This window comes from Bactrocera latifrons, unplaced genomic scaffold (genome assembly GCF_001853355.1).
Source record: "Bactrocera latifrons isolate USDA-ARS-PBARC rearing strain unplaced genomic scaffold, ASM185335v1 scaffold_99, whole genome shotgun sequence".
Lineage (NCBI taxonomy): Eukaryota > Metazoa > Arthropoda > Insecta > Diptera > Tephritidae > Bactrocera > Bactrocera latifrons.
This window is the reverse complement of record NW_017537700.1, coordinates 262696-279942: the sequence shown is the minus strand read 5'-3', so window position 1 is coordinate 279942 and position 17247 is coordinate 262696. Positions and strand designations below refer to the sequence as shown.

Sequence of the window (17247 nt, the reverse complement as noted above, 5' to 3'; positions counted from 1 at the left end):
TATTAAAAAAAAAAATACATTTTATTAAAGATAATATTATATAATTAAAAAAAAAATTTTTTTTAATTTGAGTTATTTATTTATATTTCATTTAATTATCTGGTAATAAAAAAACATGTTTTAATTGAATTATTTATTTCTTTTGTATTTAGTTATTTGGAAATTAAAAAAAAATTTTTTTGTTTTATATTTTTTATATGGTTTCCAAAATCGCCTTGTTAAAAATATACCATTGTTTTTATTAATTCTTACTTTTTATTTTAAAAATTGTTAATTTTTATGTTAAATTGTTCAATAACTAGTTATTAATTTTTACAATAGCTTGCGTTTACTTACTATTTTTTTTTTTTATATTTTTACTTAAAGCGTTTGCTATACCATTAGCACCTTGAATTTTCAATTATAAGCACAAACACAGGCACACTTTCAACGACACAAGTATTTTTATTTTTATATTTTATTTTTTTTTATTTTTTTTATTTTTTTGCTTTTGGCTGACAGTTTTCAATCAACTCATAATAGACTTCTTGCTAATATGCATGAATCATACAACAATAACAACAACAAGATAAATATTATTTACACAATTCATAAAATTCGAAAAATCCATGCGTAACCGTAAATAACCACTATGTGTATCGCTTACACACACACACACACACAAGCGGCCACCACAATCGCGCGCACACACCCACAAACAACACCAATACTCACTTACCCCAACGGACGCAAATTGATGGTAAAACCAAAGTAAGAAGACTCGACTTTTGGCAAGCCGGTGGCAAACTGTGGATCTTTAACAATTATATTCGGTTTCGGTGACAAATTATATGCCACCAATTGGTGGAACAGCGTTAAAAACACCAGCGAAAACACTAACATGTGTGCGTGGCTCTTAAATGCCATTTTTATTATATTAAATATTTTTTAAATATTTTTTTTTCTAACTTTAAATTATTTCAAACTTTTATTTTCGTTAATTTAATCGATCGCACGCTCGCGTCACCGCCGATAGCAACGGCTTTTATCGTTGTRCTATATTCCTATGGATATATGTGTGTAAGCATTCGCGTACTTCTAATTCACTAACTAACTAACGGCAGAGTTAACTAGTTCACTCCAAACAACCCGCTTAGCTGCGCGTTCACATTAAACTAACCGTACAAACTTTTCCAATAGCCAAGACTAACTGTCGACGAAGTGCGCGCAACTCAGTTAACTGGTCACTCAATTAGAAGTCGCTTAAGCGATATCCACCGAAAACCGCATACCTGTGCTCGCATCCGCTCTGCAGTCAGCGTCCGAAACAGAGGCCGCTCTGTGTGTGTACGTTGAGTGTTTCTTACTCAATTTTACTGAAGAAGAGAAAGTTTTGTTTCGAACTCAAGTGGCTATGAGTAATAAGAAGGGTAACAACACATAGATACGTACTTATAACAGTGTAAGCAAAAAGTTTTGTACAAGATACCGCCAGCCCAAACCAGAAAATAAACTTCTGAAAGATTTCTATCATTCAGTTTGTATGACAGCTATATATATGCGAGTTCCATATCGTCGGTTTCGACAAATGAGCAAAAAACTGAGGAACTAGTTCGCGTATATACAACCAGGCGGACGGAGCGATAGATGGACAGACAGACGATAATGGCTAAATCAATCAAGCTCGTCATGCTGATCGTTTATAGAAAAGTGTCTATATAATGCTTTACAGGAACTTTCCTTTAAGGTGTTACAAACTTGAAATACTTTCCTCAGGAAGTAAAAATTGTGTATAACAAATGAGGGGTGATCCTTTTTAAGGTTTCCTACTTTTTCAGAGAAAAAACACAGAAACTTAAAATTTTTGGATATGTTTATTATTTTTCAAAACAGTAGTCTTTAGTATTCATTTTTGAAGATTATCTCTATCAAATGGCGGCCGTGGCTACGTCTCATTGAGCCAGAAATGAACCTTAACGCTGAAGAAAATTTGAAATCTTTTTCGAACTATTCAAGAGGCTATAGAAAGAAGCAATGTCGCTTGGGAACGTCGAGCGGATGGATATGAAAGATATTGCGTGGTGCCCCGGAGNTTGAAATTTCCAATTGGCAACAACCAGCGAAAAGGAAGAAAAACTGACGCGATGCTGTAAATTCGGCTATAATCGCGTAAGCGGTGTCAACGCCAGTAAAGAAGAAGAATGAAGAGACATAATATTATCAGGAAAGAATGCTCTCCGAACTCTGTCTCTTATACACATCTAGATGTGTATAAGAGACAGATATAATGCTATACAGGAACTTTCCTTTAAGGTGTTACAAACTTGAAATACTTTCCTCAGGAAGTAAAAATTGTTTATAACAAATGAGGGGTGATCCATTTTAAGGTTTCCTACTTTTTCAGAGAAAAAACACAGAAACTTCAAATATAATGGATATGTTTATTATTTTTGAAAAGAACAGTCTTTAGCATAAATTTTTGAAGATTATCTCTATCAAATGGCGGCCGTGGCTACATCTCATTGAGCCAGAAATGAACCTTAACGCTCAAGAAAATTTGAAATCTTTTTCGAACTATTCAAGAGGCTATAGAAAGAAGCAATGTCGCTTGGGAACGTCGAGCGGATGGATATGAAAGATATTGCGTGGTGCCCCGGAGAGCGGTCAGCATAACTGTGAAAAGCACAAACATGTGGTGATTTATTTATCTACTTATGACTCGCTGAGCAATAAGATAGCCTCGGCGATTTTTTAAGGCTAATTGGGGTGTTTCAAAGTACACTTTTTTCATTTACTCGATAAGTTAACATGCTCTCCTACGTTCAAACCCTTAACTCTCACCTGTCGATTTTCGGCGTAGCCGCCAGTCCTATAAAAAAGTTATATTGTAAATTTTTAAAATCAAAATTAATGTAAAGAAAAGAAAATTACCAAATTTTTCGGTTTTTAGTTTTAACTTGTACCATATTTTTTCTTCCACGCAAATATACACCACATTTTTTTATTGAAAATTCAAAAACCAACTACCTGGGTCTACTACCTAAACTACCTTAGAAAGTTATTTATATGTATTGAAAAAATCATATATCAATTATTGCTGAGCCACCAAAATGTAGAAAACCATTCACTGTGCACATATTCGACTAAGTAAATATCACCCACTCTCCAGCACCTACTGCTACAAAGTGAATGGTTTGCCCACGAGCTGCCACCTTAAGCGCTTTGAGTGAAAATATTTCTCTTTTCGGCTCGGCTAAAATCGAAATTTTATTGAGCGCTCCGATGATTCAATATGCGCTCAAAGCTCGTTCGTTCTTCTTCATAGCGCTGTTTTATGCGTTTCCGGTTAACTGGCGTGAATCACTTAAAGTCGGCCGCCCAGGCATGTACAGTGACATACCGACATACATATGTAAATAAGAACGTGTTATTTGATMCAATTTGTTTKTTTATWTTTKTTGTAATATTACATGTTTGCAATTAATACATCGGCGCTCGAAATGTAACTTTTATACTTGTGTAATATTCTACATATATGTACTATAATCATGAGCAAAATTGTGGCATAAATAACATTGCGTCAATATCAAAACAAAATGGTTTGATAGGAATTTAGAGGTATCTATTTAACTTTATGGATAGGTTCAGTTCGATTATGATACTCGTACATTAATACCATTGATTAAAAAAAAAGCTTAAAAGTAAATCAGAATAAACCTTTGTGTATTTCTTGAAGCGATTAATTCGAGATTCGCTACTTTTTTTTAAAGAAAAACTAAAGAAACCTCAAATGTGGGAGTGTTTATTGTAATTCGAAAGAACATTCGTTGGCATATATTTTTGGAAGATTTTCTCTTTCAAATGTTGGCTGTGGCCACGTCTCAAAAGGTTCATCCGTTGAGTCCAATTTTCGATGACTCGTTCGAGCATTTCCACTGGCGAATGACATGCGTGATGATTTTCTTTAAGGCCTGAATTGAAGCGGGATAGTCCAGGTAGACCTTAGACTTTACATACCCCACAGGAAAAAGTCTAGCGGTGTGGTATCACATGATCTTGGTGGCCAATCAAACGGCCCAAAACGTGAAATTGTCTGCTCACGCAATTGCTCTCTCAGTTAATCCAATGATTAAAGTGCTGTGTGCGAAGTGGCGCCGTTTTTTTGAAACCAAATCTTTGTTTGTTCTCTATGAAGTGACAGCTCTTGAATATCTTCTGTTTGCGCTTCGTCCCAAATTATTGACATATTCAGTGATAATGATCTAAGTAAAGCTTGGTTCGAAAACATCGGTTCGCCTTAGATTTTTCAAGATTAAAATATTTTATAACTAAATGCTTACTATTTAGGATCTTTTTTTGGTTCAAACGTTTTTCATTAGYTGATCAGCTTCCTTAGCGACATGATATCTTTCCTCTTCAATGATTTTTTTTTTTCTTTTTAAATGTGACTAATAACAGTTGTGCATATCAAAATTTATTTACAATGCTAAAAGATTTCTCGCCAGTGTACATAATTTTACAAATCTTACCATACTTATACAAGAACGGCGTTTGTTATTTTCTCAACTTAACTAAGGCGTGTTGAAAATAAACAATTGAAAAATATTGACTACATATCAAGCGGGTGACAACTTAAAGCTAGATAGCGGACCTTTCAATAATTGTAAGGATATATATTTTTGTTATTACGGTAAGTAAATGGTTTTAATCTTCTACCCAATGAAGTAATTTGTGGAGTTGGGTAAGGTTAGTTTCCTAAGCGCTCTTAATTTGCGGCTACGCTGGCTAAGTGATGTCGTCTGTCGTGATGAACATACTCCAGCTCTGAGAATGCTCGACGCAGTATCCGTTCGTGGAGAAAGAGGAAGATCTCCACTCTGTGGGAGTTATCAGGTGGAGAAGGATCTTGCTGCACTTGAAATTTCCAATTGGCAACAACCAGCGAAAAGGAAGAAAAACTGACGCGATGCTGTAAATTCGGCTATAATCGCGTAAGCGGTGTCAACGCCAATAAAGAAGAAGTAAGCGGTTAAGAGTGAAGTTAGCTGCGGAAAAATGCAAAACGATGTTAACATCAAACGAAATTACTTAATGAACGACCCACTAYATATTTTAAGGGGTCTTCAACGCTTTCTGCTGGGTTTAACAAACTTTGTCACAAATTTATCAAACGTTCAGGGTATAAATAATAACAAGTAATACCTAATACTTGAACTACCAAAATTCGGAGAAAAATAATTTCGTWCAATGAATTCGAAACAGTTGCCTGAACTTTGGATTGAGCTAWTATATGATGACTAAAAAATTCTTTGAAGAAAATACGCAAGAATACATTGAATATTATCTTAATGCGTGAATCAGACGGTAGTAAATACCGAATATTTCAAAATTTGCGCAAAATTTAAGAAGCACTTACTCAATAAAGTCATAATGATCAATGAAGCCATGGACGCTATCAGAAGGCTTCCCACATTTCTAGTGTGTAGAGTATTTAGGCATGAATAATTTGTATGGGAGCGTGAGATTAAAAAATGTGTAGCGACTTCAGCTGTGGCTTATTCAGTGAAAGCGAGAAATGCGGTAATCGATGCCGAAAATCATTACAAAAAGCGGCAAGCGAATTTGCCAAAGCAAAATAAACAAAGAAACTCATTAAAATTTTTGGGAAAAAATATCACGGTATTATAGAAACAACAATAAATATATACATATCTATAATGTAATCCATTATCATATACATATATATATATACATATGCATATGCTCCTATACATACAGTACACATATAATCGTTGTAAGCGAAAAGTGTAAGCTTCGGCTATATCCCCTGAGGCGTTGACAAAAGGCGTCGATAAACGCCAATCTCSGACCGATCGCCGGACACGTACAACGTTCAACGAACAGTGCTCGCTGCTAATTATTGCTTGGGCGTAATGGTGTAAGCTCATGGATGCTGGCGTGAAATGGCCAAATGSCAAAAGAGCAAACGCAGCGATTTGCCAAAGTGCCAAGAGTTGATTACGAAATCGCGACAGCTTTCAAATTATACGACAGAATTAATCGAAACAGGTAGGTGAGTCATCATTTGAATCGCATGTGTTTGTTGTGTAAAGTTGATCTAGCTGTGCCGGCTCAAAGCTTAACGGGCAGACGAACTAAAGACTCATGCATAACTGGCCATTGGAAATTATTTTAGTTTTTTCACCTCTTTTTATTGAATTATTTACGCGCGACTAAGGTGAGTAATGCGAGAAAACCAGTTATGAGTACAAGCGTGCTAATTTATGTGTAAAAGTATTCCATTACATAGTGAATATATCTAGGAATGGAGACTGGTATTAATGCTAAGTAGCAAATGAATATTAAATTAGCAAGAAAGGTAATATTGAGAGTATTTTAATTAGGTAAATAGTACTTTGTAGAAAGCATATTAAATGTCTAAAAYAAATTTAATAAAATGCTGTTTTCTAGAATAACAAATCGCTGAAAGTTCGGAGACCCTTAAAGCTTCGCAACGCATCTCRAACTTAAAAGGGCTCCACAAAAAGTTCAATACATTCACTTTTAGTCGAATACAACAACATTTTTGAAGAAATATGGATCCATGATTCTACCGGCCTACAAACAACACAAAATCCCTGATTTTTCTGGCTGAAATGGCACTTTATGAGTCTCTTCAGGTTGCTCTTTGCCAAAAATGGTACAATTTTGCTTGCTCATATACCCATTCAGCCAGAGCTGGACCCCTTCGCTGAACAAAATTTGTCTCGAAAACGTCGAGTCTGCTTGCAAAAAGCTGTACTTTGTATGCTTCCAACTTAAGATGTCGACGTAAAACGCACCAAGACGTTTCAAACGTCGGTCCGAGTTGCTCGACTATCCACGAACTTCGTGTATACTCTCAGCTAGGGCTGCTATATTTTCTTCACTGTGCTGAACGTAGCCTGTCGAATAGGTCTCAAGATGGATGATTTTGCTGCGAATCGTACGCCGATTATGTTGACCATAAGCCGAAGCGCGCGAAAYACATTCTTTACAAAACATGAATTTTCGTAAAAAASTTGAACGATTTGTAAACGTTGYTCAAACGTAAGTCCACACCTGTTTCCTTAGTAGTTAAGCAATGAAACATTTTAATCAAAAAAGTATGAATTTTCTGAAATCAGTTTCAGCGTCTCAAGTCTGAATTTACTACGGATAATTAAACATCTTTGAAGATAAGTACATACTCATGTATATACACATACTTATTATACAWAAATATTACTTATAAAACAAAGCAAAGAAACTACATATAAGCAGCTAACTGTGTACTCTCCTAAGTAGCCTCGAATAAATTGCCGGTTGACGTGATTTTCTACATAATTTCCTCAAACAATTTGTCTAATGTCAATGGCAAAGACTGATTGGAGGGAAGTTCATTCAGAATTTCGAGAGCAAATTGCTTGAATTATTATGCAATTATGTGTGAGTACTTCTCTACCTTGTCAAGTACATTAATGGAGAAGTAAAAAAGTGATTTATCACGCTGTTGCTTTCTGCTTTCTGGCTCATGCCGATTATTACTAATTTTTTAACGGGCTGTTCTTTTGCAACGCCACAAATTTGTACGCTAGAACTCACAGCAAATTTAGTCCCTGTTCGCTTTAAAATTTTTGTCAGCAAAGTAATTGCATGCAAACCTACATATGTATGTAACTTTCATACATACATATGTGCTTTCATATATAATACTTGAAAAGCCAGTAATTGCCAACCACAGAGTGACTAAAATTTTTTGGACAATTTTTTTTTGAGTTTTTCTCTTTTGCTTTTAATTATTGCCATTCAGATTTGGTTGAGATAAATCGTGACCTCATTGCGRAGCAGAACTGAACATTAAAAATAAAACTGAACATTAAAAAATAGAACAACAAATACATAATTAAATGTCATAAAAATACCGGTTGTAAGCGAGATTATGGACATATTTCATTGCGAAAGTATTTTTCGGATTATTYAATGTATGTAGGTGTGTTCTGAGTGGGAAAAAAGAGAACATTTGAAATGTATAATATGTTTTTCAATAAAATCTCCAACACTTTTATGGGTTAGTAGGTTATAAAATGTTGAAAACTTATTTTACATATATACTACTGTGATCAAATTGAAAGGTGAATTTTGTCCGTTTCATCTCCTTCAAAGTAATACCCTCCCATTGCAATACTCTTATGCCAAGGATTTTCCAATCAGTCAATCTTTATATCMTSAATTGAATCAAAACGGTGTCCTCCGAGTGGTCATGTGAATTTGCTGAATAGCCAGAAGTTACATAAAGGTAAATCAGGCGAATGCGTTKTTTACGGCATGATATTGGTTGAAAATGTGAYGATATGATCACAAATRACGAATGCAGTAKAGCTGGTCAATAATATTGAGCTGCGCCGCATCACATGAATAAATTGTACCTAAATCTAGAAGACACGGTGGTACATGTTGTGGCCTACKCTGRTGATGTGGCGGTTTCGGGTATAGGTAAGTTTCCGAGTACGCTCGTTAAGCATATGTAAGCAATATTAAATGACAATTTTTGTTCTTCAATCCGGACGTTTCTGGCTGATTGCAGGTAATATAAAATATTTTATTGACGTCCATGCAATCAAAGGAATCTGTTAGTAAAACCTTCACATTCGATCTAACTTGCCTCGTTTTTTTCGCTTTGACACATGTGGCAGCTTTCATTTCAGCAATAAACCGAAGATTTGCCATYTCTTATGAACCTCTGGGGAAGATCGAGGTCTTCTTCTTCAAAATGGTTGACCTTGTCAGCAAAAAAACGGGATATGAGTACCAACGTAACACAAACAAATCGAAAAGAGAACACACATGGCGTGAGAACATTCAAAAATTAGCGATACTTTTTGTAAAAACTTGGTATACATTTGCCTCAGTATAGCCTCTAAAACAACGCTAAGTCGGACACTAAACGGCATTTTACAACAGACTTGTTCTGCAAGCAATGGCTAGCTATTAAAATTAGGAACTTATCCGAAATAATCGCCTGTAATAAGTGGCTTTCTATGGTGCTTAGTAAGTTSCCGTTTCTACCCTTTACAATAGAGTTTCGAAAACCTACAGAATTGAAACTAAATTCGGTACCCAAAAATGCCTTCCCCTCAAAAGTGTTACGGAATGAGACAGAGTGCACAGATAAGCAGGGATAAGTATCCGTACGGATGGGTCAGATAATCGAGATCACAGCAATTTAAAAAAGTCTTGTTGGACACGCTGATATACCGGACGATTAAAGTCGAGATAACTTTTCAATACTGCTTATGCAAGAACGGAAGTCGCTCGACCTTCCCAAGCACAGCGAAGCTTGGCTCTTGAAAAGTTCCAAGAAAATTCGACGTTTTCTACCGAAATATTGCTCAGATATTCCCCCATTTCAGGCACAATTAGTATGTAAATAAGCAAAATTGCCACATTTGGGACGAAGAACAACCAAAAGAGATTCAAAAGCTGCCGTGTCAACGGTTTGGTGGGGTTTGTGGGTCCGTGGAATCATCGTTTCATATTTCTTCAAAAATGAAGCCGGCAAGAATGTAACCGCCAATGGGGATCGTTATCGCGCCGTGACAACCCACTATTTGATGTCTGAAATTGAAGCTTGTGATCTCGACGACATTTGGTTTCAATAAGACGGCACCACTTCCCACACACCGCAAAAATCAATGGATTTATTGAGAGAACACTTCGGCGAGCATATAATTTCACGTTTTCAGTCGCTCGATTGGCTACCAAGGTCAAGTGATATCACACCGTTAGACTTGTCCAAGGATGGACCATCTGAGACGTACCCGCGGCCAACATTTGTATGAGATAATCTTGAAAACATAATTGCCAAAGAATGTTCTTGCGAATGATAATAAACATTTCCCATAAAATTTGAAGCTTCTGTGTTTTTTCTTCAAAGAAATAGAGAACCTCGAAATGGATCACCTTTTATTGGCTTAGTCCGAAATTAGATATAAGTGACGGTGTTATTAAGCATGGAAAACCCGTCATTTTGTATGCATATACTTGTATGAATATTCCTAAGTGAGGTTAGTTAAAAAAATTATCGTAAGACATATTAAAAATTAACATCGGTTGGGGTTATATCTTAAAATATCTGTTAATATACGTGTAATTTTGGGGTTAGGATTTTTATTTATGCTTTAATTACCTAAGTACATCTGCRAACTTTTTGTATAGTTCTGGTCAATTGCAAGAACTTGACTCAAAGCGCGACCACTTCCAACCGAACTTAACTTTCGATTTAATTCAATACCTAGGCGTGTTTAGTCGTCACCACCAAGCCTATAAAACAGTGCATTATTTACTTAATCTACTGAAAATCACAGCAATTAATTAACCATAAAATATAAGAGATTGTCAGTGTGAAGCWAAGCTGAAAACCTGGAAAGAGTTACGACTAATAAAGACAAGCGATAAAATGCGCGCAGAAATCGCGTTGCCAATGATTTGTTTACTAATAAAAACATACTTAAATAGACACATACATACATATGCACACATTACATGCACTTCAGTAAGCATTACATTGTATGTATGTATGTGCCTGTGTGTAGACGTTTTGCGATATTTTATGCAAGACGCGTCGCGCGTTACCCACAACGACACGCTTATCATCGAGCTTCGCGGTCTAAAGTGCATGTTTGTGTGTGTGTCTGTGTGTATGCGCGTGAGTGTTTGTATGTTAGTCGCGAGTGCTGCAATTAAATATTGTTTGCATTTTATATTGTTGTTGAATAGTTGCTTGATTAAGCTTAAATGGGACGCCACAAAGAGCCGGGAGTTGTAAAATAAAAGGTGATAAAAAGAAACGCTTCGGGCAAAGAAGATCAAAAGCACCAGAAAAAAGCAGAAAGGAATGACAATAAAAGTTGAAAAATGTTAACATCTAAAAATAACGCATTTAACTGTAAGTACAATAACAACAAACAGCATTGCATTGGACAAAACCGCATTTATACATACAAACAYGCATGTCGCCAWAGATATAWGTATGTATGTATATACATGGGTATGAGAATAGCTGTGTGCATATAAAGAGCGCTCACACGCATACCGACACTCCCATTTCCATATGCAACCGAAGCAACGGCATTGGACACGCCACGGATACGCTGCGGCAGTTCCTTAACCCGGCAAACTGACGCATAATTCATTATGACGTCTTCGCTCTTGCTTTGCATTCGACTTGGTTTTTTGGCATATTTTGTTGTTGTTGCTTGTCTTGAATTTAACCGTTGTTATAATACCCTTCACAGCTGCATTTCATATAGCTTAAAAGGGTATAAACAAATTGTTATCTTGAGATTGATATTTCAGTTTGTATGGCAGCTATATGCTATAGTGGTCCGATCTGAATAATTTCTTTGGAGATTATAGTGAGGTCTTGGATAAAAAACTGTGCCAAACTTTGTGAAGATAACTTTTGAAATAAAAAAGTTTTCCATACGAGGGCTTGAGTTGGGTTGGTCACTTTGTATGGCAGCTATATGCTATAGTTGTCCGCTATCGGCGGTTTCGACAGAACGGCAGCTTCTTGATGCGAAAACGACGTGTGCAAAATTTCAGCTTGATATCTCAAAAACAGAGGGACTTGTTTGCGCATATACAGAGGGAAATGACTAAATCCCCTGAGCTGTATACATACATATGTATTATCATACTTTATAGGCTCTACCAAGTATTTGTTTGAGTATTTTTTTGAGTATTTTGCTCAGGGTATAAAATATTTTAATTTGCTTGCGTTGTTGTACAAATTCTTTCACCRCAATTACAAGAGATTTCATGTGGTCAAAAAGTTTTGCAGCCGAAAACGACAAGCAACTGCATTTCTTTGTACATACACCTATATATATATTATATATACGTATACATATATAAATATGTACACATGTGTTTAAACTTGCATGAGTCCGTCAGCTAAGTTAATCGCWTATACGGAAGCGTCTCGCCGACACGGTAACTGTGGCGTCTGCCATGAGTCATCGGCTCCAAGTGTGCAGCATCTCGCCGGCAATGACTGATCATTGGGAGGAAGCTTTATGTTTTTTTSACTATTTCTTCTTTATGTGTCAGCGGTTTGACAAATACGTTTTCGGTTTTCTGCTTCGCTTACATTTTTCCATAACTGTTTATACTATGAATTTGTTGGCTTTGTGACTTAATTTTGCGGTTTGCTTGCGTTCAGCACTTCTACAACATTGAACTTCAGAAATGCCCTCACCACGGAAGCTTGTAAACTTATTTGACCGCAATAACCGTGCTATAWTTATTTATTATTATTTGCATTTTTGTCAGCAAAGCGCACTAGTCAGCCTTCCAGTGCTCTAAGATAGAAAAATTTCAGACCACACTGTGAACTCCAAAAAACTCCAAAGCCATCTAGCAACATTTTTTTTTACCACACTGTATTGTTTGCGGTTATAAATTGAAAGATCTGCAGAAGTTTGTGAATGAGAAAATGAGATGTGGTAACAAGGTGGAAAAAATGGGTTGTTGGAATCTTAGAATCAATGGGATTCTCGTATAACTTACAGTTCAGGACTAMAAATTTAATGCGATATATGTAAGCTATCAGTTCTTTCAAACATTAGTTACCCATAACCTCGAAACGACAAGCAGTGGCGAAGTACTTTCACTTTTAGATTCTCCTGCATCTGAGCTACATCTTTAGAGGAAGTATTTTATTTTGGTAGTATCTTAAATAAACGCATAATGCCTTAAGAAAACTGTGTCWAAATTCAAGACGATTGGCATGAAATTGACGAAGTTACGAGAGTTTTACACCAGGTTTGAGGTTTTAGAGCGGTTTCTACTTAGTACTCGATCGATCGTTGATATTTGAAGCACTTATTTCCGTCAATTTCGCGTTTTTTCCTTCAATCCTTGACTTCTGATAAACGGTTTTAAATTTTGAGAAAATAAAAAACTGAAAGCTATCACCGGTTATCAAAATCTCTGATAATTTGTTGTTCGTAATAAAATCGGTGGTACTTATAAGAGTGCCAAAACCTCTTTTGACTGCATTGATAAATTGATGTGATAATTGTTTCAAGGAAAATTGTTTACTTCACATTTTATTGCAAATTATTTTTAGATAATTAATAGAAATGATGCGAAAGGACTTTGAGAAGTTAACTTCATAGAGAGCGACGTTAGAGTGTAGTTCCTGAGACTAATGCAGCTTAGCTTTCTGGATTTTACAGAAGGATGTTATCGTAATTATTGTGTGTCAATTGTGGACCTGATAGAAAGAAAGTAGAAAGTGGACGATAGCAACAAAAGCCTGATCTATATCAAATATTTAACAACTCGCATTTTTTTTTGGGCTAATACTGAATATATTTTACGAAAATATTGGTATTTTCGTACAATTTTCTTATACATAAGCCTATGAATCCAGAAAATGTATACTATATCAAAGACAGTGTGGCTAGGTTTAATGTGAAGCTATTGTTGTTGTCAGTGCAGAAGAAACGAGGCAGATCGGGGGATGATTYCTCCCTGGCTTAGAGTGCTCAGGGAGATTCGATTTTCTGCAACAAATGTTTTGTAAATGTTGCAATCATGCCCGGTCTCAGTTTTCTCTCTACGGCTCTGGTTGATCTGGCAGAAGAATATGTGGTGGTTAAATAATAAATGAAGATAATGAAATATTGCATCTTAGGACAATTTTCGGTTTATGTGATTTWTCTATGACAGTTTGTCCATTAGCTTAAGGCTTAGGCTAAAGCTCATTCAAAATACTTTGACTCATAATGGCATAGAATTAGCTGTGCTTCGATAAATTGGTTAATTTACAAAGGAGCTAAAACTGAAAATAGGCATCAAAAATATTAATTATTTTTGAAAAGACAACTTTATTACAGGCAACTGTTTCTTAAGCTCCAACTACATACCTCCCTCCATAATTGCTAGTTCTTCAGTCGACAAGTATTTAAATTATTTTCTCAAGCTTTAATTAGAACTTGCAAATATGCACTTATGTACGTTGGCACAGCTTTACTACATAGTTAAATTTTCTTTCAAATTGAGCACACACATATATAATATATCCATATATTACATAACTACTAAACAAGTATGTAAATATGTGCTTGTACCGGGCTTCGAGCTAAACTTGATTGCCAACAGCTGTCCGCAGCACATTCTTAAGTACATAGTCGCTTATATATATTACTTATTTACATATGTATRTMTATACGAAAGAATTTCAAAGAGASCTGCAATAAAAGCATGCAAAACGCGAGTATTTTATGAAGTCACGACTCCAATCAAGATATGAAGGTCGTTGCGTCTAGAATTTTATGACCGAACTGCATTTTGTCGATGCACATATACTTGTATATGTACATACGTATGTACATATATACWTATATGCGCATAACTAATTCCACAAGTACTTAAGTATATAAATAATTGCTTTGTAAGCGTTTGGGCCGAGCTTTTCTKCAATTTATGCCACAGAAGTGCTCTCGAGAGGCGTTTCTAGGCGCTCGTTGATCTGTCATTGTTGMACAAGAGGGAGTTTTTATTTTAAAAAATTTAATACATTAATTTTGTGTACAACTTTCAATGCTCAMACCCAACCCGAACAGCCATGACACAACTATGATCACCCGTCAGACGTGCCCACCTTCGTTTTCCACCGACTTCAGTTAATTTGTTGTCTCTCTGCTTGCTTCATATGCACAGCAAAAACTTCAAGTATTTAAACAATAATAATAAAMAAAATTGAAAACAATTTTTATTGTTTGGTTTGTTTTGTTTTTTGCTGCGGCACCAGATTCATTCAAAAGAACTTAATAAATATGCATAACTGGCAAATGAAGGTGAAAGACGTCATTACAGTCATGGATAAATGAATAAGGTCCCCAGAATAATACAACACCGCATCAAGCACACATGTCAACATAAATGCACTACACACACACACATACACACGCTTCTGTAGCGACTGCTTGCATTAGTCATCGTCGACTATTTATCTGCATTCACTTTCGTTGGCACATCTGTTGTTGTTGCTCGGCTGAGAGGGGAGTGATGACATTGCATGCACTGTCATTCCATGTCGTCTGCGTTTATGGATTTCCCGTTCCCGTTAATTGTGCATTTATACAAGTGTGCCACCTAATAAGGCAATGCTGGGTTTGAGGAAATCGGTTTGCATTGCTAATGGGTCTTACTAGTGCGGCTCTCCATTTAGCAATTGTAATTATAGTGGCATTGTAATGAAAACACTGCTTTTAGGGTGACAAACGAATACTAGAACGTATGTGAACAAAGCCTAAGTGTTCGAAAACCGCTACAGCAAATCCGGCGAACTATGAGAGGGTGGTGATTTGATAGGAAGCAATAAAGTAGGCACGGCRCAAGGCCAAAACCCAAAACTCCTCGCAACGCAGTGAGTAATGAGGGGACCATGCTATAAACATACATACAAGAATTAAATTAAATTAATTTGATTTCGCCGAAAACACCATTTGTTTTTATACTCTCGCAACAAAGTTGCTAAAGAGAGTATTATAGTTTTGTTCACCTAACGATTGTTTGTAAGTCCTAGAACTAAAAGAGTTAGATATAGGGTTATATATACCAAAGTGATCAGGGTGACGAGTAGAGTTGWAATCCGGATGTCTGTCTGTCCGTCCATCCGTCTGTCCGAAAACTACTATAGCTATGTCAACCAAACACTATAGAGTCGTTTCCTTCAGTCATTTCTATATACAGTTCAAAAATGGAAGAAGTCGGATAATAACCACGCCCACCTCCATAACCGACTAACAAAAAACGTCAGAAACACTACATTTTACGGAAGAAATGGCAGAAGGAAGCTGCGCCCAGGCTTTTTTTATAAATTAAAAATGGGCGTAGCGTCGCCCACTTATGGACCAAAAACTATATCCCAGGAACTACTTTACCGATTTCAATGAAATTCGAAATATGGGTGAAATCGGTTCACAACCACGCCTTCTTCCAATATAACGCTACTTTGAATTCCATCTGATGTCTTCTCTGTATAATATATACATTAGGAAAAAATGATGATAGCGGAATAAAACTTTACACAAATACGGTATTTGAGCTGAGGTATYCCTTGTGGAAAAATTGTTGTGATCGGACTATAACTTTTCAAGGTCTCTGATATCGAACACGAAGAACTCAGTTCCTAATCTAACCTAACTTAACATGTAATTCAGAGGGCATCATTTTTATACTCTCGCAATAAAGTTGCTAATAACATTATATATCGTCAGATATATGGTTACATATAACAAAGTGATCAGGGTGACGAGTAGAGTTGAAATCTGGATGTCTGCCTATCCGCCCGTGCAAGCTGTAACTTGAGTAAAAATTGAGATATCTTGATGAAACTTGTCATGCGAGAGTATAAAATGTTTGGTGATATTCGAACTTAGCCCTTCCTTACTTGTTTTTTTTTTTAAGTTTTACTTTGGAAATCACCTTGTAAGAAGCAGAAGTCACCAGATTTTAAAGTGCTTGGGGATTGGACGGGGAAAAATTTCTTTTTTTTTACTATTATATCAATTAAGAAATGTGTTTTGACCCACTTAAATGAAATAAAAATTATTTGAAAACGTAGTTGGTCAATCTGGTTTCATTTCGTGTTTCTTTCTGCGCGTTACCAACTTCATGCCACACTTAATATATCGTGTCCAAAGAAGAAAAACGGCAACAAACGCAAGAGGATACGAACACGAAGCCATAATATCATGATAAATGCGACGGAATGGTTCATTATAGGGTTTCATAAGTTTACGGGTTTAAAAAAAATTTATGTTTTGATTATATTTTTATATTCTACAACATATCAAGAATATTATCCTTAAGGACAAATCGAGTAATAGTTTGACGTTTTTCTCTACTCAACCGAACTTCATGAAATTTTACACAGGTCTTTAAGATACCATTCTTAAAAACATGGACGAATGAATTTCGATAAGAACTATTTGAAAAAATTTTCTTGAAATTTTCACCGAAATTTAAATTTTTTTGTAAAAATGTCTGCTAAAAAACCAATTTTCAGATATCTTTTCTTCAAACCAAGTTCTAAATCAAAGTTTAAAACTCTTTGCTATTTATAATAGCAATATTATAAATAAAATAATAAATAAATAAAATAAAATATTTTATATAGTATATGAGCTGTCTCTTATACACATCTAGATGTGTATGTCGATGCACATATAC

The 17247-nt window shown here is 35.7% G+C and overlaps 1 protein-coding gene across 5 annotated transcripts in view; it reads right to left on the bottom strand.

The window, feature by feature from the left end:
- LOC108978025 (integrin alpha-PS3) overlaps positions 1-17247 on the bottom strand; it is a 42869-nt gene that overhangs the window by 12498 nt on the left and 13124 nt on the right. Inside the window, exon 1 of one of the 5 annotated variants that reach the window (XM_018948100.1) lies at positions 719-1173. The exons of the other annotated variants lie outside the window; for them this stretch is intronic. Within the exon in view, the coding sequence (XP_018803645.1) occupies positions 719-906 (188 nt within the window). The 5' untranslated portion in view covers positions 907-1173. Of the gene's footprint in view, positions 1-718; positions 1174-17247 lie in introns of those variants that run through there. 5 annotated transcript variants of the gene reach the window in all.